Raw genomic sequence first — 19,889 nt, 5'->3', positions numbered from 1 at the left:
CAGTATTGAATTTAGAATACCGGACACGAATCACTGATGGGGATCAAAAAGGAAATGGGGGATTGTGAAACATGTAAAGGTGATTCGTGTCAAAGATAAAAAGTCAAAGCTGCTGACACAATACCTTCGGACTGGCATTAATTCCAATTGGTATACAAAGTTACTTGAAGGAGTAAAATGTCCTTGTGAGACATGGAAGGATAGAACTTTATCTGCATTTCAAACACCAGTCTTGTGTAACAAAAAGCGTATTCCTCACACCAAGGGGTGAAACTAACACAGACCTTGGAAGATGAGCCTGGAATGCACCGAGAGATGGGGCCAGTGGCCCTTTTCGGGGTACTTAGCTTGGGGAAGCTGATCCCTGGAAAAGGACCACATGGCGCCAAAGGTGCTCCTCCCTTACTGATTTATCTGTTGGGCCAGCTGTGTTAAGCTTATCGCTACCCCTCCTAACAAAATACCAGCGAGGGGCTCTTCCCCTTCAAGGTTTGAAGATTTACATGAAAATCAACCCTTAAGTGTAATCCTCTCTATAAATCAGAGTTTGGAATGTGATGAATATGTATGAACTATACTTTTAAATAGGTATTCTTTCTTTCTTTGCGGTGTGTCGGTGGAGAGAGACTCCCCGGCACACCCAGCACTGCTTGCTTATTGCTTTTCACCTTTTGATTATAATAAAATATTCTAAAAACTCAGATTGGACTCTGAGCGTTTATGACACCCCCTTTCCCTCCCCCCTGTCCTATAAGAATGGCTCTGACCCTTCTCTTCCACCCCACTGCTGTAGGGGGAGACTGAGCTGCTCTGTGCTCAGCATCATGCTGGAGGCTTCAGGGGTGCTGTAGTTGCAGGAGAGAATCTCTTGGGGCAGCGAGAGAGAGCTCATGCTGTGAGAGGTGATGATCTCATCGAGGTCACAGATCCCCGAGGTCTTGGAGCACGGGGATGCTGCTGGGGAGGCCGTGGTTGATCCCCTGGGGCTCAGGATCAGATCCGCTCAGCTCAGGGGAGCAGTTGAAGAGCCTCATGGCCTCCTCCAGCAGCACCTCTTCGGGCAGATCTCTGTCTAGGCTCTCCAGGCTGTTCTGTGCCACTTGATGAGTGGGGTCAGCAAAGGTGCCTGCTGGGATGTTGCTGTGGTGGGGGACGGTGTCACCCATGGGGATACCACTGCTGCCACCTGGGGCTGCCTCTGAGATTTCCAGCTGCTGCATCTGCCCCTCCTGCTGCTGGAAGCTGGGGACTGAGGGCACCACTGGGGCCACAGCTATGCCCTGCTCCTTTTAGGGCATGAATTGCTCCGGGGGGGCTGCGGGGTCGCCCAGCTCTGCGGAGCTGCTCAGCCATTGCTGGGCATCCAAGGTTCTTCTTGTAGCTCTGCTGTGAACCTGCCCTCAGCTCCCTTCTCCTGGGAGGTCACCCTGGTGCATCTTTGCCTTCCGTCACTCTGGGGTGTGCTCTCCTAACTAGAAAAATTAAGAAACCCACCAAGAGCAAAGCAGAGCATCACACTCCATGTAATACCTGCGTGACTGATGGGCATAACCGGCTCTTCTCGTAGTGGTTGGGCTTCATGAAGGGCCTGCTCTTGTTCTGCCCCCGGGCTCGTTTGCGCTCCATGGGCTCCTTCTCCCCATCCTCGGTCACCCGTTGCGTTTCTCTGTCCTGGCCCTGTGCATCCAACCTCCCCCTCTTGGCAGGGAGCTCGCTCTGCTCGCTGACAGCCTCCTTCTCCTTCTCCTCCTCCTCCTCCTCACCACCCCCTCGGCTGCCGGGCTCCCCCCCCGTTGGCTCTCAAGGAGGCGTGGAACTGTTCCTTGGAAGCAACGAACCTGCAGAAGAACCAGGAGGCTGTGAAGAGCTGCACTGCCAGCACCACAGAGCCCTGGAGTGCCCCCATCCTCATCCCCTCCTTGACCTCATTCGCATTCCCAACTCTATCCCTGACCCCAACCCCAACCCCAGTTCAATCCCTATCCCCATCCTTGATCCTATCCCCCCATGAGCTCATCCTCGTCCCCCATCCTCATCCTCATTCCCACCCCCTCCTCGACCTCACGTCCATGCCCAATTCCATCCCTGTCCCCCTCCCTGAGCCCATCCCCACTCCCAACCCCAAGCAAAGCCACTTCCCAATCTCCGATCCCATCCCCACCCCCATCCAGCCGCATCCCGGGACGCGGCCGCGCCGTCCCCGGTGCCCCCCTGTAGGCCGCAGCCCCTGAGCGAGGAGCACCAGCATCTCCCGCTCGCTGCCCCCAACGCAGCCCAGGCCCAGGGACGGCCCCGTGGGGCGGCCGATGTCGCAGGGATCGGGGGGAGCACACGTGAGCCGCCGGGCCCCGCACTCACCGCTCCCGGACCGGCGCCACTGCCGCCATTGCTGCCGCACGCGGCGATGACGTCACTCACGCGACGGGACGGGGCGGGGCCGGGCCGGGCCGGGCCGGGGCGGCTGGAAAAGGGCGGGCGGAGAGCGGGCCCCTCAGAGCGGCGGGAGGAGCGGGCCGAGGCGCTGTGGCTGTGCTGCAGCGCGGCTGTGTTGGGCTGCTCGCTTTGCCAGCCGGGAGCGCTTGTGCTGCTGCTGAGGACTCCGAAAGGCCGTGGGCTCCCTCAGCTCCGCCCTCTGTGCGGAGCGGGGCCGGAGCTGCCCGGGCTTCTCTTGGGAGCTGCCCCGTGGCCTCGTCGTGCCCTATGGGCTTTCTGGCTGTGGCTTCCCCACAGCTGTGGGCTGTTCGGATGGAGGCCCCACCGTGGCACCGTGGACCTGCGCTGCTTCCCCGACTTGCCACTCTGGAGCTCAGGACGGGGACCGTCCCTGCTGCTGCTCCTGCGACTGCCCGGAGTGCCATCCGGGCCTCGTCTTTGCTCTGGGCCTGAAAGGGAAACTGCTGCGCTGAGCTCTCCGAGTGCGTGCCCGTGACCTTTCCGTCCTGTGTAGCTGCTGGATTTCCTATGCGTTTGCAGCACTTGTTACGGTCTCCTTCTGGCTCTGGGTCCGTTTGTGGCGTCCCCATCCCCGACTCTCTGCTCGGCGTCTTTTTTTCTTTAGGAACTCTTCTTTTCCTTCTTTTCTTGAGCAGAGCGTCTCTTTGTGGCCCATAGAGGCACTGCTGCTGCCTGTGCTTCTGTTTTGGAGTGAGGATGCTCAGGGCAGGGCAGCACCCCGGGCTTTTGGGTGCCTGAGCCATCCTCGCTGCCCGTAATCGGGATCTGTGCTCTGGTGATGGCCACTGGTTCTGCTGGGGTCCGGGATGTTGCTGGGACCCGTCAAAGGGTCTTTGACACCCCCTCCCCCGGAGAGCTCCCACTGCGGGTAGGGGCACGTCTAACCTGGTGGGAGAGCCTCGGCTGCGCCGGTTGCCATCGGTGTCACCGTGAGCGGGGCTGCCAGCGGGGGCTGCTGCATCGCAGGGGGCTGGCAGGGTTTGGCTGAGCCTGGAAGAGATGAGGGAAACGGCGTCGATCCCCTCCCCAACCGCCAGGAGGAGCCCGGAGGGGGACGGAGAAGGGACGGCAGCGCCGGCGTGGGGCGAGCGGGGCTGCTGCTCACCTGCGCTGTTGAGGAGCTCAGGATAGATGAGCATCGGAGGTGCCAGGGAGAAGTAAGAAGCAGAGAAGTAAGCAGCAGAGAGCTGCGTCTGCTGCTCTTGAGCAGCGGCTCCAACTGCCAACGGTTGGGGTCTCCTGCCGGTGGTCGTTACTGGGGGTCCTCGTGCTCTGTCCCCGCCCACCACGTCCTCCTCACCTCCAATGAGCTTACAGGGTTAACCGCGAGGTGCAGCCACCTCACCGTGGCCGTTAGGAGATGGGAAGGGGTCAGAGCTCCCATCACTGCAGCCCAGGGGGGATTTCTGTGGCTGTGGAGAGAGCAATGTGTGCTGGGGCCATCTGTGCGCCCACCATAGGGACGTGTGAGCTTGGGGCTGCACGTGGAGCCCCGTTCGGGATTCCCGTTGTGTTTGGGGCTGGTGGAGATGCTCTCTGCTGAGGCTCCGGCTCCGGATGCCTGACTCTCATGGCTGACTTTCATGATGCACTGCAGGGAGTTTTCGTTTTCGTGCAGTGTCACGCTGCCCTGGAGAGCTGCCCGGGGGCTGCACCGTGGGCCACCCATCTCCCCCCTGTGTCCCTGCCCTTGAACCCACCGCCCTTAACCACATCTGCTCCCCACGTGCTACCGGATCCGTCTCAAGCCAGGCCTGGCTAAAAAGGGTGCAGCTGTGGCTTTTACGGGTAATTTTTGAACATCCCCTTCTGCATCCTTCTGTGCAGCCATGCTGTACCCACGCTGTATGGGAGCTGTTGAATCACGGCCTGAACCACTGATTGATCACCTGAGCTGAGCACCGAGGCCGCCACAGGGGCACAGCTAAAGGCGATATACCTGTGTGATTGGAACGGGTGGAGCCTGGCTGCCCACAAGAGAAAGCACCTGCTAAAAGCCAGGTGTCCTGTGTGCTGCATGTCCCTTCCATCCTGCTCTGCTCCACGCTCATCCTGCCTGGCCACAAGCAAACAGGCACAGCGGAGCTGCACAACGCTCCCATGCTCCACCCGCTTTGTGCAGGGACACTCCAACCTTTCCCCCAGGCTGGACGTATTTGGGAGCTGCATTTTCTCCTTGTTCTTTGAGTTTGGAACGACACTGCTCAGATCAGACGGGCATCCCAAAACACCTACCACACAGAGGCATGGGGCTTGCTATTTTAGCACATTCTGCTCTGTAGTCCCAGTCAGCGACTCTCGTGTACCACTGCTCCCTGGAGCGGCCGTGCAGCTGCAGAAAGAAGTCACAGTGAGACCTCACCAGGCAGCCCAGAGGAGGCAGAATGGCACAGGAGCACTGCAGGAATGTGCTTCCACGAGGCAACGGCACCAGGCTGGGGTAAAGGATCCTCATGGCTGCACAGCTGCTAACAAACCAGGCTGCAGAGGTGGTCTGCAATGCTAAGAAAGGGCTGGATGCTTTTCGGAGTCACCTTTGGGCTACTTGCAAGGCAGAGCAGGAAGCGACTGTAGGCAGTGAAAGGGAATATTCACTGTGGGCAGGAACTACTCAGCCCCATGCAAACCAATAGCCAGCCCTGAAATAATGAAGCTCGTCTGAATGAAGCCTCTGTTTTTGAAAAAGCACTGCAGTGGCCATCTCCTTTGGTAATGGATACAAAGCCTCAGGAGCACCGAGGACAACGTTCTAAATAGAAAGGCACGGAAACTTGTCTCTCTCATCAGGAGAAAGCACTAGAAGACACTAGAAACACAGATGGCCAAAGCTTTGAAAGAGCTACTTAGCAGGGGGTAAGGTCATCCCACAGCCCACTCTGGGCCCACACGCAAGCAGAGCTCCCCCAGACAGCAGCCAACAACTTCAAGCCACAGCAAGTATCCCAGTACCGTGAGCGTGGCTGCTCCCCACTCCCGGATCCTGGGGATTATTTGATGAGCCACGTTCCTCTTTTCTTGCACCCCTGTCCGTATCTTCACGGTCAGCGGGACGTCCAGCACCTGCAGAGAGGGCAGAGTGAGGCCAGGCTGGGGCAGGACTCAGCTCCACCTGCTCACGTCCTGCTGCCAGCCCATGCTCGCACTCACCGAGTTCATCCCTCGGACAGTCTGCTCAAACTTGTTAGATCGAGTCATGAGAGCACAGCCTCCGCCCTGGGGAAAGAAAGACAGAAAGAAAGAAAGACAGAAAGACAGAAAGAAAGAAAGGGGACACAATCAAGACTTTCTGCCTCCTCGCACAGTAAAGAGCAGCCCTCTGCTCAAAGGAACACAGCTCAAACTCCAAGACTTTCCAGGCTTGGTGTGGTTTTCTCTTCATCCGTTCCCTTTCTCCTTTTTCCCCTCCCCGCTTCTGCCTGCTGCTCAAGCCTAGCGTCCATAAATGACCTGCTAACTCTCCATCAAACTGACAGCAGCAGATCAGCTAGCAGGAGACGATGCCAACAACAAGCATCTCCACACAGAAACGAGACATGCTGCAGAACATCTTCTCACCTTCTCGGAGACCAGGTCGATTGGACACCCAGCGTTGATGTCTGCAAAGTCCACGTCAATCGTTTGGTTCAGGAGCTCTGCACATTTGGTCATCGTGTCTGGAAACGTTCCCTCCAGCTACCAAAGGGCGACAGTTTGTGTGAGTTCAAGAAGCAGCTTTTCTCCTCAGAAGTGAGTTATCCTTTGTCTGCTTGTCACCACGGCGGCACTCACCTGCAGCCCAAAAATATCCTCAGTGTGGTGCCGTTGGAGGAGAGCCCACTCAGAGGACTGGCCCTGAAGGAGGTTTGTGCACACAGCCATCCCCCCACAGGTGACATCTGCCCCAAAGCGTTTGCAGGTCCTTCTGAAAGGGAGCTTACCACACTGAAAGACAGCAGAGAGATCCTCTGTCACGAGCTGAGCTCTCTTCCAAACGTGCTCATATTAGGCACGTTCTGACAGAAGGACAGAATTATCCAGCTACCGTGGTCAGTGGGGCCAAGTAGAGCTTGCCTTGGATTTCCAACTGGAAAACAACCAGGGATGGAGGAGCACGTTAGCAGAGCTGAACCGGCACTGGTTAAACACGACGAGATTCCACTTAGCCACGTGATCACCTGTCTGGAGCAAACTCAGTGGGAAACCCAGGAAATCACAGTTTTTTGTTTAAGAACCTCAGCAGTTCCCTGACACTACATCAGCTGGGTAAGAGAACCACAAACTTTAACGGCTCCATTTGTTTCCACTGCTCTGCGTGGGGAAAACTCAAAGCAGTTCAAAATGCAGCGGGATGTAAGACTGGCCAAAGGACACGAGGTGAGGAGGAGGAGGAGGAGGCAGTGCTCAGCCTCCCCTCAGGAGAGCACTGCAGATCAACCAGCCCCAGCCTCCTCTCTCCTTGCAAATCATTCCCTCACGTGCAAAGGGCTGAAGCTTCTCTTAGCTCTCACCCCTTCAACCACACCACTGGGGCCCAACAGCTCACCCACCTGCATCCTTCCCCTCTCGTGACAGTGATGTGCTCTCCAGACAGCTCAGCCCTCTGCCCGCCTGCCACCCAGCTACGAGCTCTCTTCTGTCTTCCCAGGGGACACAAGAGACAGCAGCCCTCGACCAAACTCTCGCTGCTCACCTTCTTCTTCTCGCACGACCTCAGCTTTACAACGTCCTCCTCTGTCACTGGGCCTGCTGTTTTGGTGGGGCATCCTGTGGATCCCGTGGACTTTCCTGTCCTCCAGAACATGGTTCCAGTCTTCTGCTGAAGTGTCGGTACCATCAAGACAGTAGGAGGGGGATGGTGCCCTGTGTTTTGCCGTTAGGGGCTGCTAGAAGCTGGTGCTGAGCAGCTGCTCTTACAGTGTCGGGGAATTCGTGCAGTGTGTGTTCATGGGCACAGCAGTGCGGGGTGTATGTGTGGGGGATGGAGGTAGGATTGCACGTGGGTAATTTCGTCACTTTCCTCTCTTCTGCCACCTTCATGCAGTTCTCTCCGGATGATGCTCCTTCAGAAATGTCTTCTGGGAGGAGGTGAGGAGCTGGGAGCCTGGCAGGGTGCTTCTGCTATTGCTGAGGGTGGGCAGGTTGCACGATAGAGGCAAGCTGCTGTGAGAAGAGCTTTTGGCTGATTGGATATTAATTAGTTTTGGAGAGAAATATGAGGAATGCTGGAATACTGTTTTAAGCTTCAGCGTGGCTGAGGAAAGCAAGGAAGGTAACGAGGCCGTGGGGATTAATGAAGTTATTTCACTGATGTTTCTGTGGGGCAGTTAGCCTGAATGCAGAGTGCTTTCGCCTTGCAGTACTTGGCTGAGGTCAGGCTTTCACATCTAATCTCCTCTCAGGGCACTGGTGCGGTGGGTTTATGAGGCTCAGCCTCGGGCAAGCTTCCCAGCATCTCCTGGTAGTGCAAGAGAAGCACGAGGCTTCCAGCAGCAGGGGCTCCTTCTCCCCATCCTCAGGCTCCCCTTGCCCCTCTCCGTCCTGGCCCTGTGCATCCAACCTCCCCGTCTTGGCAGGGGGCTCGCTCTGCTCGCGGACAGCCTCCTTCTCCTCCTTCTCCTCCTCCTCACCACCCCCTCGGCTGCCGGGCTCCCCGTTGGCTCTCAAGGAGGCGTGGAACTGTTCCTTGGAAGCAACGAACCTGCAGAAGAACCAGGAGGCTGTGAAGAGCTGCACTGCCAGCACCACAGAGCCCTGGAGTGCCCCCATCCTCATCCCCTCCTTGACCTCATTCCCATTCCCAACTCTATCCCTAACCCAACCCCAGTTCAATCCCTATCCCCATCCTTGATCCTATCCCCCCATGAGCTCATCCTCGTCCCCCATCCTCATCCTCATTCCCACCCCCTCCTCGACCTCACGTCCATTCCCAACTCCATCCCTGCCCCCCTCCCTGAGCCCATCCCCACTCCCAACCCCAAGCAAAGCCACTTCCCAATCTCCGATCCCATCCCCACCCCCATCCAGCCGCATCCCGGGACGCGGCCGCGCCGTCCCCGGTGCCCCCCTGTAGGCCGCAGCCCCTGAGCGAGGAGCACCAGCATCTCCCGCTCGCTGTCCCCAACGCAGCCCAGGCCCAGGGACGGCCCCGTGGGGCGGCCGATGTCGCAGGGATCGGGGGGAGCACACGTGAGCCGCCAGGCCCCGCACTCACCGCTCCCGGACCGGCGCCACTGCCGCCATTGCTGCCGCACGCGGCAATGACGTCACTCACGCGACGGGACGGGGCCGGGCCGGGGCGGCTGGAAAAGGGCGGGCGGAGAGCGGCCCCCTCAGAGCGGCGGGAGGAGCGGGCCGAGGCGCTGTGGCTGTGCTGCAGCGCGGCTGTGTTGGGCTGCTCGCTTTGCCAGCCGGGAGCGCTTGTGCTGCTGCTGAGGACTCCGAAAGGCCGTGGGCTCCCTCAGCTCCGCCCTCTGTGCGGAGCGGGGCCGGAGCTGCCCGGGCTTCTCTTGGGAGCTGCCCCGTGGCCTCGTCGTGCCCTATGGGCTTTCTGGCTGTGGCTTCCCCACAGCTGTGGGCTGTTCGGATGGAGGCCCCACCGTGGCACCGTGGATCTGCGCTGCTTCCCCGACTTGCCACTCTGGAGCTCAGGACGGGGACCGTCCCTGCTGCTGCTCCTGCGACTGCCCGGAGTGCCATCCGGGCCTCGTCTTTGCTCTGGGCGTTCAGTTTGGGCCTGAAAGGGAAACTGCTGCGCTGAGCTCTCCGAGTGCGTGCCCGTGACCTTTCCGTCCTGTGTAGCTGCTGGATTTCCTATGCGTTTGCAGCACTTGTTACGGTCTCCTTCTGGCTCTGGGTCCGTTTGTGGCGTCCCCATCGCCGACTCTCTGCTCGGCGTCTTTTTTTCTTTAGGAACTCTTCTTTTCCTTCTTTTCTTGAGCAGAGCGTCTCTTTGTGGCCCATAGAGGCACTGCTGCTGCCTGTGCTTCTGTTTTGGAGTGAGGATGCTCAGGGCAGGGCAGCACCCCGGGCTTTTGGGTGCCTGAGCCATCCTCGCTGCCCGTAATCGGGATCTGTGCTCTGGTGATGGCCACTGGTTCTGCTGGGGTCCGGGATGTTGCTGGGACCCGTCAAAGGGTCTTTGACACCCCCTCCCCCGGAGAGCTCCCACTGCGGGTAGGGGCACGTCTAACCTGGTGGGAGAGCCTCGGCTGCGCCGGTTGCCATCGGTGTCACCGTGAGCGGGGCTGCCAGCGGGGGCTGCTGCATCGCAGGGGGCTGGCAGGGTTTGGCTGAGCCTGGAAGAGATGAGGGAAACGGCGTCGATCCCCTCCCCAACCGCCAGGAGGAGCCCGGAGGGGGACGGAGAAGGGACGGCAGCGCCGGCGTGGGGCGAGCGGGGCTGCTGCTCACCTGCGCTGTTGAGGAGCTCAGGATAGATGAGCATCGGAGGTGCCAGGGAGAAGTAAGAAGCAGAGAAGTAAGCAGCAGAGAGCTGCGTCTGCTGCTCTTGAGCAGCGGCTCCAACTGCCAACGGTTGGGGTCTCCTGCCGGTGGTCGTTACTGGGGGTCCTCGTGCTCTGTCCCCGCCCACCACGTCCTCCTCACCTCCAATGAGCTTACAGGGTTAACCGCGAGGTGCAGCCACCTCACCGTGGCCGTTAGGAGATGGGAAGGGGTCAGAGCTCCCATCACTGCAGCCCAGGGGGGATTTCTGTGGCTGTGGAGAGAGCAATGTGTGCTGGGGCCATCCGTGCGCCCACCATAGGGACGTGTGAGCTTGGGGCTGCACGTGGAGCCCTGTTCGGGGTTCCCGTTGTGTTTGGGGCTGGTGGAGATGCTCTCTGCTGAGGCTCCGGCTCCGGATGCCTGACTCTCATGGCTGACTTTCATGATGCACTGCAGGGAGTTTTCGTTTTCGTGCAGTGTCACGCTGCCCTGGAGAGCTGCCCGGGGGCTGCACCGTGGGCCACCCATCTCCCCCCTGTGTCCCTGCCCTTGAACCCACCGCCCTTAACCACATCTGCTCCCCACGTGCTACCGGATCCGTCTCAAGCCAGGCCTGGCTAAAAAGGGTGCAGCTGTGGCTTTTACGGGTAATTTTTGAACATCCCCTTCTGCATCCTTCTGTGCAGCCATGCTGTACCCACGCTGTATGGGAGCTGTTGAATCACGGCCTGAACCACTGATTGATCACCTGAGCTGAGCACCGAGGCAGCCACAGGGGCACAGCTAAAGGCGATATACCTGTGTGATTGGAATGGCTGGAGCCTGGCTGCCCACAAGAGAAAGCACCTGCTAAAAGCCAGGTGTCCTGTGTGCTGCATGTCCCTTCCATCCTGCTCTGCTCCACGCTCATCCTGCCTGGCCACAAGCAAACAGGCACAGCGGAGCTGCACAACGCTCCCATGCTCCACCCGCTTTGTGCAGGGACACTCCAACCTTTCCCCCAGGCTGGACGTATTTGGGAGCTGCATTTTCTCCTTGTTCTTTGAGTTTGGAACGGCACTGCTCAGATCAGACGGGCATCCCAAAACACCTACCACACAGAGGCATGGGGCTTGCTATTTTAGCACATTCTGCTCTGTAGTCCCAGTCAGCGACTCTCGTGTACCACTGCTCCCTGGAGCGGCCGTGCAGCTGCAGAAAGAAGTCACAGTGAGACCTCACCAGGCAGCCCAGAGGAGGCAGAATGGCACAGGAGCACTGCAGGAATGTGCTTCCACGAGGCAACGGCACCAGGCTGGGGTAAAGGATCCTCATGGCTGCACAGCTGCTAACAAACCAGGCTGCAGAGGTGGTCTGCAATGCTAAGAAAGGGCTGGATGCTTTTCGGAGTCACCTTTGGGCTACTTGCAAGGCAGAGCAGGAAGCGACTGTAGGCAGTGAAAGGGAATATTCACTGTGGGCAGGAACTACTCAGCCCCATGCAAACCAATAGCCAGCCCTGAAATAATGAAGCTCGTCTGAATGAAGCCTCTGTTTTTGAAAAAGCACTGCAGTGGCCATCTCCTTTGGTAATGGATACAAAGCCTCAGGAGCACCGAGGACAACGTTCTAAATAGAAAGGCACGGAAACTTGTCTCTCTCATCAGGAGAAAGCACTAGAAGACACTAGAAATACAGATGGCCAAAGCTTTGAAAGAGCTACTTAGCAGGGGGTAAGGTCATCCCACAGCCCACTCTGGGCCCACACGCAAGCAGAGCTCCCCCAGACAGCAGCCAACAACTTCAAGCCACAGCAAGTATCCCAGTACCGTGAGCGTGGCTGCTCCCCACTCCCGGATCCTGGGGATTATTTGATGAGCCACGTTCCTCTTTTCTTGCACCCCTGTCCGTATCTTCACGGTCAGCGGGACGTCCAGCACCTGCAGAGAGGGCAGAGTGAGGCCAGGCTGGGGCAGGACTCAGCTCCACCTGCTCACGTCCTGCTGCCAGCCCATGCTCGCACTCACCGAGTTCATCCCTCGGACAGTCTGCTCAAACTTGTTAGATCGAGTCATGAGAGCACAGCCTCCGCCCTGGGGAAAGAAAGACAGAAAGACAGAAAGACAGAAAGAAAGAAAGGGGACACAATCAAGACTTTCTGCCTCCTCGCACAGTAAAGAGCAGCCCTCTGCTCAAAGGAACACAGCTCAAACTCCAAGACTTTCCAGGCTTGGTGTGGTTTTCTCTTCATCCGTTCCCTTTCTCCTTTTTCCCCTCCCCGCTTCTGCCTGCTGCTCAAGCCTAGCGTCCATAAATGACCTGCTAACTCTCCATCAAACTGACAGCAGCAGATCAGCTAGCAGGAGACGATGCCAACAACAAGCATCTCCACACAGAAACGAGACATGCTGCAGAACATCTTCTCACCTTCTCGGAGACCAGGTCGATTGGACACCCAGCGTTGATGTCTGCAAAGTCCACGTCAATCGTTTGGTTCAGGAGCTCTGCACATTTGGTCATCGTGTCTGGAAACGCTCCCTCCAGCTACCAAAGGGCGACAGTTTGTGTGAGTTCAAGAAGCAGCTTTTCTCCTCAGAAGTGAGTTATCCTTTGTCTGCTTGTCACCACGGCGGCACTCACCTGCAGCCCAAAAATATCCTCAGTGTGGTGCCGTTGGAGGAGAGCCCACTCAGAGGACTGGCCCTGAAGGAGGTTTGTGCACACAGCCATCCCCCCACAGGTGACATCTGCCCCAAAGCGTTTGCAGGTCCTTCTGAAAGGGAGCTTACCACACTGAAAGACAGCAGAGAGATCCTCTGTCACGAGCTGAGCTCTCTTCCAAACGTGCTCATATTAGGCACGTTCTGACAGAAGGACAGAATTATCCAGCTACCGTGGTCAGTGGGGCCAAGTAGAGCTTGCCTTGGATTTCCAACTGGAAAACAACCAGGGATGGAGGAGCACGTTAGCAGAGCTGAACCGGCACTGGTTAAACACGACGAGATTCCACTTAGCCACGTGATCACCTGTCTGGAGCAAACTCAGTGGGAAACCCAGGAAATCACAGTTTTTTGTTTAAGAACCTCAGCAGTTCCCTGACACTACATCAGCTGGGTAAGAGAACCACAAACTTTAACGGCTCCATTTGTTTCCACTGCTCTGCGTGGGGAAAACTCAAAGCAGTTCAAAATGCAGCGGGATGTAAGACTGGCCAAAGGACACGAGGTGAGGAGGAGGAGGAGGAGGCAGTGCTCAGCCTCCCCTCAGGAGAGCACTGCAGATCAACCAGCCCCAGCCTCCTCTCTCCTTGCAAATCATTCCCTCACGTGCAAAGGGCTGAAGCTTCTCTTAGCTCTCACCCCTTCAACCACACCACTGGGGCCCAACAGCTCACCCACCTGCATCCTTCCCCTCTCGTGACAGTGATGTGCTCTCCAGACAGCTCAGCCCTCTGCCCGCCTGCCACCCAGCTACGAGCTCTCTTCTGTCTTCCCAGGGGACACAAGAGACAGCAGCCCTCGACCAAACTCTCGCTGCTCACCTTCTTCTTCTCGCACGACCTCAGCTTTACAACGTCCTCCTCTGTCACTGGGCCTGCTGTTTTGGTGGGGCATCCTGTGGATCCCGTGGACTTTCCTGTCCTCCAGAACATGGTTCCAGTCTTCTGCTGAAGTGTCGGTACCATCAAGACAGTAGGAGGGGGATGGTGCCCTGTGTTTTGCCGTTAGGGGCTGCTAGAAGCTGGTGCTGAGCAGCTGCTCTTACAGTGTCGGGGAATTCGTGCAGTGTGTGTTCATGGGCACAGCAGTGCGGGGTGTATGTGTGGGGGATGGAGGTAGGATTGCACGTGGGTAATTTCGTCACTTTCCTCTCTTCTGCCACCTTCATGCAGTTCTCTCCGGATGATGCTCCTTCAGAAATGTCTTCTGGGAGGAGGTGAGGAGCTGGGAGCCTGGCAGGGTGCTTCTGCTATTGCTGAGGGTGGGCAGGTTGCACGATAGAGGCAAGCTGCTGTGAGAAGAGCTTTTGGCTGATTGGATATTAATTAGTTTTGGAGAGAAATATGAGGAATGCTGGAATACTGTTTTAAGCTTCAGCGTGGCTGAGGAAAGCAAGGAAGGTAACGAGGCCGTGGGGATTAATGAAGTTATTTCACTGATGTTTCTGTGGGGCAGTTAGCCTGAATGCAGAGTGCTTTCGCCTTGCAGTACTTGGCTGAGGTCAGGCTTTCACATCTAATCTCCTCTCAGGGCACTGGTGCGGTGGGTTTATGAGGCTCAGCCTCGGGCAAGCTTCCCAGCATCTCCTGGTAGTGCAAGAGAAGCACGAGGCTTCCAGCAGCAGGGGCTCCTTCTCCCCATCCTCGGGCTCCCCTTGCCCCTCTCCGTCCTGGCCCTGTGCATCCAACCTCCCCCTCTTGGCAGGGGGCTTGCTCTGCTTGCTGACAGCCTCCTTCTCCTCCTCCTCACCACCCCCTCGGCTGCCGGGCTCCCCGTTGGCTCCCAAGGAGGCGTGGAACTGTTCCTTGGAAGCAACGAACCTGCAGAAGAACCATGAGGCTGTGAAGAGCTGCACTGCCAGCACCACAGAGCCCTGGAGTGCCCCCATCCTCATCCCCTCCTTGACCTCATTCCCATTCCCAACTCTATCCCTAACCCAACCCCAGTTCAATCCCTATCCCCATCCTTGATCCTATCCCCCCATGAGCTCATCCTCGTCCCCCATCCTCATCCTCATTCCCACCCCCTCCTCGACCTCACGTCCATTCCCAACTCCATCCCTGCCCCCCTCCCTGAGCCCATCCCCACTCCCAACCCCAAGCAAAGCCACTTCCCAATCTCCGATCCCATCCCCACCCCCATCCAGCCGCATCCCGGGACGCGGCCGCGCCGTCCCCGGTGCCCCCCTGTAGGCCGCAGCCCCTGAGCGAGGAGCACCAGCATCTCCCGCTCGCTGTCCCCAACGCAGCCCAGGCCCAGGGACGGCCCCGTGGGGCGGCCGATGTCGCAGGGATCGGGGGGAGCACACGTGAGCCGCCGGGCCCCGCACTCACCGCTCCCGGACCGGCGCCACTGCCGCCATTGCTGCCGCACGCGGCGATGACGTCACTCACGCGACGGGACGGGGCCGGGCCGGGCCGGGGCGGCTGGAAAAGGGCGGGCGGAGAGCGGGCCCCCTCAGAGCGGCGGGAGGAGCGGGCCGAGGCGCTGTGGCTGTGCTGCAGCGCGGCTGTGTTGGGCTGCTCGCTTTGCCAGCCGGGAGCGCTTGTGCTGCTGCTGAGGACTCCGAAAGGCCGTGGGCTCCCTCAGCTCCGCCCTCTGTGCGGAGCGGGGCCGGAGCTGCCCGGGCTTCTCTTGGGAGCTGCCCCGTGGCCTCGTCGTGCCCTATGGGCTTTCTGGCTGTGGCTTCCCCACAGCTGTGGGCTGTTCGGATGGAGGCCCCACCGTGGCACCGTGGATCTGCGCTGCTTCCCCGACTTGCCACTCTGGAGCTCAGGACGGGGACCGTCCCTGCTGCTGCTCCTGCGACTGCCCGGAGTGCCATCCGGGCCTCGTCTTTGCTCTGGGCGTTCAGTTTGGGCCTGAAAGGGAAACTGCTGCGCTGAGCTCTCCGAGTGCGTGCCCGTGACCTTTCCGTCCTGTGTAGCTGCTGGATTTCCTATGCGTTTGCAGCACTTGTTACGGTCTCCTTCTGGCTCTGGGTCCGTTTGTGGCGTCCCCATCCCCGACTCTCTGCTCGGCGTCTTTTTTTCTTTAGGAACTCTTCTTTTCCTTCTTTTCTTGAGCAGAGCGTCTCTTTGTGGCCCATAGAGGCACTGCTGCTGCCTGTGCTTCTGTTTTGGAGTGAGGATGCTCAGGGCAGGGCAGCACCCCGGGCTTTTGGGTGCCTGAGCCATCCTCGCTGCCCGTAATCGGGATCTGTGCTCTGGTGATGGCCACTGGTTCTGCTGGGGTCCGGGATGTTGCTGGGACCCGTCAAAGGGTCTTTGACACCCCCTCCCCCGGAGAGCTCCCACTGCGGGTAGGGGCACGTCTAACCTGGTGGGAGAGCCTCGGCTGCGCCGGTTGCCATCGGTGTCACCGTGAGCGGGGCTGCCAGCGGGGGCTGCTGCATCGCAGGGGGCTGGCAGGGTTTGGCTGAGCCTGGAAGAGATGAGGGAAACGGCGTCGATCCCCTCCCCAACCGCCAGGAGGAGCCCGGAGGGGGACGGAGAAGGGACGGCAGCGCCGGCGTGGGGCGAGCGGGGCTGCTGCTCACCTGCGCTGTTGAGGAGCTCAGGATAGATGAGCATCGGAGGTGCCAGGGAGAAGTAAGAAGCAGAGAAGTAAGCAGCAGAGAGCTGCGTCTGCTGCTCTTGAGCAGCGGCTCCAACTGCCAACGGTTGGGGTCTCCTGCCGGTGGTCGTTACTGGGGGTCCTCGTGCTCTGTCCCCGCCCACCACGTCCTCCTCACCTCCAATGAGCTTACAGGGTTAACCGCGAGGTGCAGCCACCTCACCGTGGCCGTTAGGAGATGGGAAGGGGTCAGAGCTCCCATCACTGCAGCCCAGGGGGGATTTCTGTGGCTGTGGAGAGAGCAATGTGTGCTGGGGCCATCCGTGCGCCCACCATAGGGACGTGTGAGCTTGGGGCTGCACGTGGAGCCCCGTTCGGGGTTCCCGTTGTGTTTGGGGCTGGTGGAGATGCTCTCTGCTGAGGCTCCGGCTCCGGATGCCTGACTCTAATGGCTGACTTTCATGATGCACTGCAGGGAGTTTTCGTTTTCGTGCAGTGTCACGCTGCCCTGGAGAGCTGCCCGGGGGCTGCACCGTGGGCCACCCATCCTCTCCCCCCCGTGTCCCTGCCCTTGAACCCACCGCCCTTAACCACATCTGTTCCCCACGTGCTCCCGTATCCGTCTCAAGCCAGGCCTGGCTGAAAAGCTGTGGCTTTTACGGGTAATTTTTGGACATCCCCTTCTGGATCTTTCTGTGCAGCCACGCTGTACCCACGGTGTATGGGAACTGTTGAATCACGGCCTGAACCACTGATTGATCACCTGAGCTGAGCACCGAGGCAGCCACAGGGGCACAGCTAAAGGCGATATACCTGTGTGATTGGAACGGCTGGAGCCTGGCTCCACATCTCCCAAACCCCATTTAAGGGCAGACCACCACCGGGGAAGGATCTCTTCTTGGAGATCCCTCCTGCGTGGCGTCCACGGCAAGCCTCTTTCATCCTGAAGCCGAGCCACCATCCTTTGCTGGCTGTCTGTGCACCATCTATATAAGCCTACTAAATATACCATCTTCCATACTATTTTCACTGAGTACCATCCTTGGGGGTTATTTACCATACAGAAGGTGATGTTATTTTTCCTCTGATATTGTGGCTTTATGTTGGGTGGATGAGGGGAGTGGGGTAGTGTCCTGCCAGCAGCTCCCTCCCTTACTTTTCTTTGGGATATTTGGAGTTCTTTTGCTGCAGCAGGGAGAACAACCCAGGCTCTGGAGTGGGACCCCCTTTGGAAGGCTGTGCACCCCCGTCCCCCAGAAGTGACCCCATCTGCCTTAGGGGGGTGAAGGCACTGCAGCCTTCCTCTGCCCTTGATCTGAGCTTCACTTCTGGGCTGGGGACACCACTTTCTGTGTCTGTCCCAGCTTCCCCCCCCCAAGGGCTGTTTCAACCCCCAGCAAGACGTGGAGCGGATCAGAACAAACAACATTTATTAGGAAACGAGAAAAACTGTACAACAATAGAACACTATCCTCATCCCACCTTTCCCTCCCCCCTTTCCTATATGACTGGCTCTAACCCTGCTCTTCTACACCACTGCTGCAGGGGGAGACCCTCTCTTTGTGGCTTTTTCTCATCAGGAAGCTGCTTTGCTCCTTTTTCCCCCCCTTTTCTGACTTGGCCTTCAGCTGGAGCTCATCACCCCGGGGCAGTGCCAGCAGCATTTCTGACAGTGTCAGATCCTGTCGCGCCTCCTTGGGGCACATCCAAACGTGGTTGAGCTGCTCCGTGCTCAGCTTCATGCTGGAGGCTTCAGGGACGCTGTAGTCGCAAGAGAGAATCTCTTCGGGCAGTGAGAGAGAGCTCATGCTGTGAGAGGTGATGATCTCATCGAGGTCACAGAGATCCCCGAGGTCTTGGAGCATGGGGATGCTGCTGGGGAGGCTGTGGTTGATCCCCTGGGGCTCAGGATCAGATCCGCTCAGCATCTCAGGGGAGCAGTTGAAGAGCCTCATGGCCTCCTCCAGCAGCACCTCTTCGGGCACATCTGTGTCTAAGCTCTCCAGGCTGTTCTCTATCTCTTGGGGACTGGGGGCAGCAAAGGTACCCGCTGGGATGTTGCTGTGGAGGGGGACGGTGTCACCCGTGGGGATACCACTGCTGCCACCTGGGGCTGCCTCTGAGATGTTCAAGTGTTGGATCTGCCCCTCCAGCTGCTGGAAGGTGGGGACTGAGGGCACTACTGGGGCCACAGCTATGCCCTGCTCCGTGTAGGGCACAAATTGCTCCGGGGGTCGCCCAGCTCTGCGGAGCTGCTCAGCCATTGCTGGGCATCCAAGGTTCTTCTTGTAGCTCTGCTGTGAACCTGCCCTCAGCTCCCTTCTCCTGGGAGGTCACCCTGGTGCATCTTTGCCTTCCATCACTCTGGGGTGTGCTCTCCTAACTAGAAAAATCAAGAAACCCACCAAGAGCAAAGCAGAGCATCACACTCCATGTCATACCTGCGTGACTGATGGGCATAACCGGCTCTTCTCGTAGTGGTTGGGCTTCATGCAGGGCCTGCTCTTGTTCTGCCCCCGGGCTCGTTTGCGCTCCATGGGCTCCTGCTCCCCATCCTCGGGCTCCCCTTGCCTCTCTCCGTCCTGTCCCTGTGCATCCAACCTCCCCCTCTTGGCAGGGGGCTTGCTCTGCTTGCTGACAGCCTCCTTCTCCTTCTCTTCCTCCTCCTCCTCACCACCCCCTCAGCTGCCGGGCTCCCCGTTGGCTCTCAGGTAGGCATGGAACCGCTCCTTGGAAGCAATGAACCTGCAGAAGAATCAAGAAGCTGTGAAGAGCTGCACTGCCAGCACCACAGAGCCACAGAGTGCCCCCACTCTCATCCCCTCCTCGACCTCATCCCCATTCCCAACTGTATCCCATACCCCAACCCCAGTTAAATCCCTATCACCATCCTCGATCCGATCTCCTCCTTGACCTCATCCCTGTCCCCATCCTCAAACCCATCCTCATCTTCATCCCCACCCCCTCCTCAACCTCATCTCCATTCCCAACTTCATCCCTACCCCCCTCCATGACCCCATTCCCAACTAAATCCCCATCCCAAACCCCAACTAAATCCCATTCCCATCCCTGATCCCATTCCCTCCTCGAACTTCATCCTCATCCTTGTCCCCATCTCCTTCTCGACTTCATCCCCATTCCCAAATCTATCCCTGAACCCTACCCCAATTAAATCCCTATCCCCATCCTTGACCTCATCCTCATCGTCGGCCCCATCCTCAAACACATCCTCATCTTCGTCCCCACCCCCTTCTCTACCTCATCTACGCTCTCAAATCTGTCCCTGTCCCCCTCCATGGCCCCATTCCCAACTCCATCCCACTCCCAACCCCAACTAAGTCCCCATCGCCATCCTTGATAATCCTCGAACCCGTCGTCATCCCAAAACCCTCATGTCCATGCCCAATTCCATCCCTGCCCCCCTCCCTGAGCCCATCCCCACTCCCAACCCCAAGCAAAGCCACTTCCCAATCTCCGATCCCATCCCCACCCCCATCCAGCCGCATCCCGGGACGCGGCCGCGCCGTCCCCGGTGCCCCCCTGTAGGCCGCAGCCCCTGAGCGAGGAGCACCAGCATCTCCCGCTCGCTGTCCCCAACGCAGCCCAGGCCCAGGGACGGCCCCGTGGGGCGGCCGATGTCGCAGGGATCGGGGGGAGCACACGTGAGCCGCCGGGCCCCGCACTCACCGCTCCCGGACCGGCGCCACTGCCGCCATTGCTGCCGCACGCGGCGATGACGTCACTCACGCGACGGGA

The 19,889-nt window shown here is 58.7% G+C and overlaps 2 protein-coding genes across 2 annotated transcripts; both read right to left on the bottom strand.

Moving 5' to 3' along the window:
- Positions 1 to 3,334: 3,334 nt before the first annotated feature.
- Positions 3,335 to 8,199, bottom strand: LOC136055334 (tRNA-dihydrouridine(47) synthase [NAD(P)(+)]-like). The gene is made up of 9 exons (XM_065747059.1): positions 7,816 to 8,199; positions 7,124 to 7,249; positions 6,476 to 6,517; positions 6,223 to 6,375; positions 6,010 to 6,126; positions 5,602 to 5,667; positions 5,404 to 5,514; positions 4,690 to 4,786; positions 3,335 to 3,444 (listed from the first exon to the last, which is right to left on the bottom strand). Exons 1-9 carry the CDS (start codon positions 8,197 to 8,199, stop codon positions 3,335 to 3,337), a joined length of 1,206 nt encoding a protein of 401 aa, XP_065603131.1.
- Positions 8,200 to 9,618: 1,419 nt separating this feature from the next.
- On the bottom strand, positions 9,619 to 12,466 carry LOC136055333 (tRNA-dihydrouridine(47) synthase [NAD(P)(+)]-like). Its single transcript, XM_065747058.1, has 5 exons — positions 12,286 to 12,466; positions 11,886 to 11,951; positions 11,688 to 11,798; positions 10,974 to 11,070; positions 9,619 to 9,728 (listed from the first exon to the last, which is right to left on the bottom strand). The coding sequence occupies exons 1-5, from the start codon at positions 12,376 to 12,378 to the stop codon at positions 9,619 to 9,621; spliced, it is 477 nt and encodes a 158-aa protein (XP_065603130.1). The 5' UTR covers positions 12,379 to 12,466.
- Between the last annotated feature and the right edge of the window lie 7,423 nt (positions 12,467 to 19,889).

Source organism: Cyrtonyx montezumae, unplaced genomic scaffold (assembly GCF_038088225.1).
Source record: "Cyrtonyx montezumae isolate F1298 unplaced genomic scaffold, pur_monq_1.0 scaffold_40, whole genome shotgun sequence".
Lineage (NCBI taxonomy): Eukaryota > Metazoa > Chordata > Aves > Galliformes > Odontophoridae > Cyrtonyx > Cyrtonyx montezumae.
This window is presented reverse-complemented; position numbering and strand designations above follow the sequence as displayed.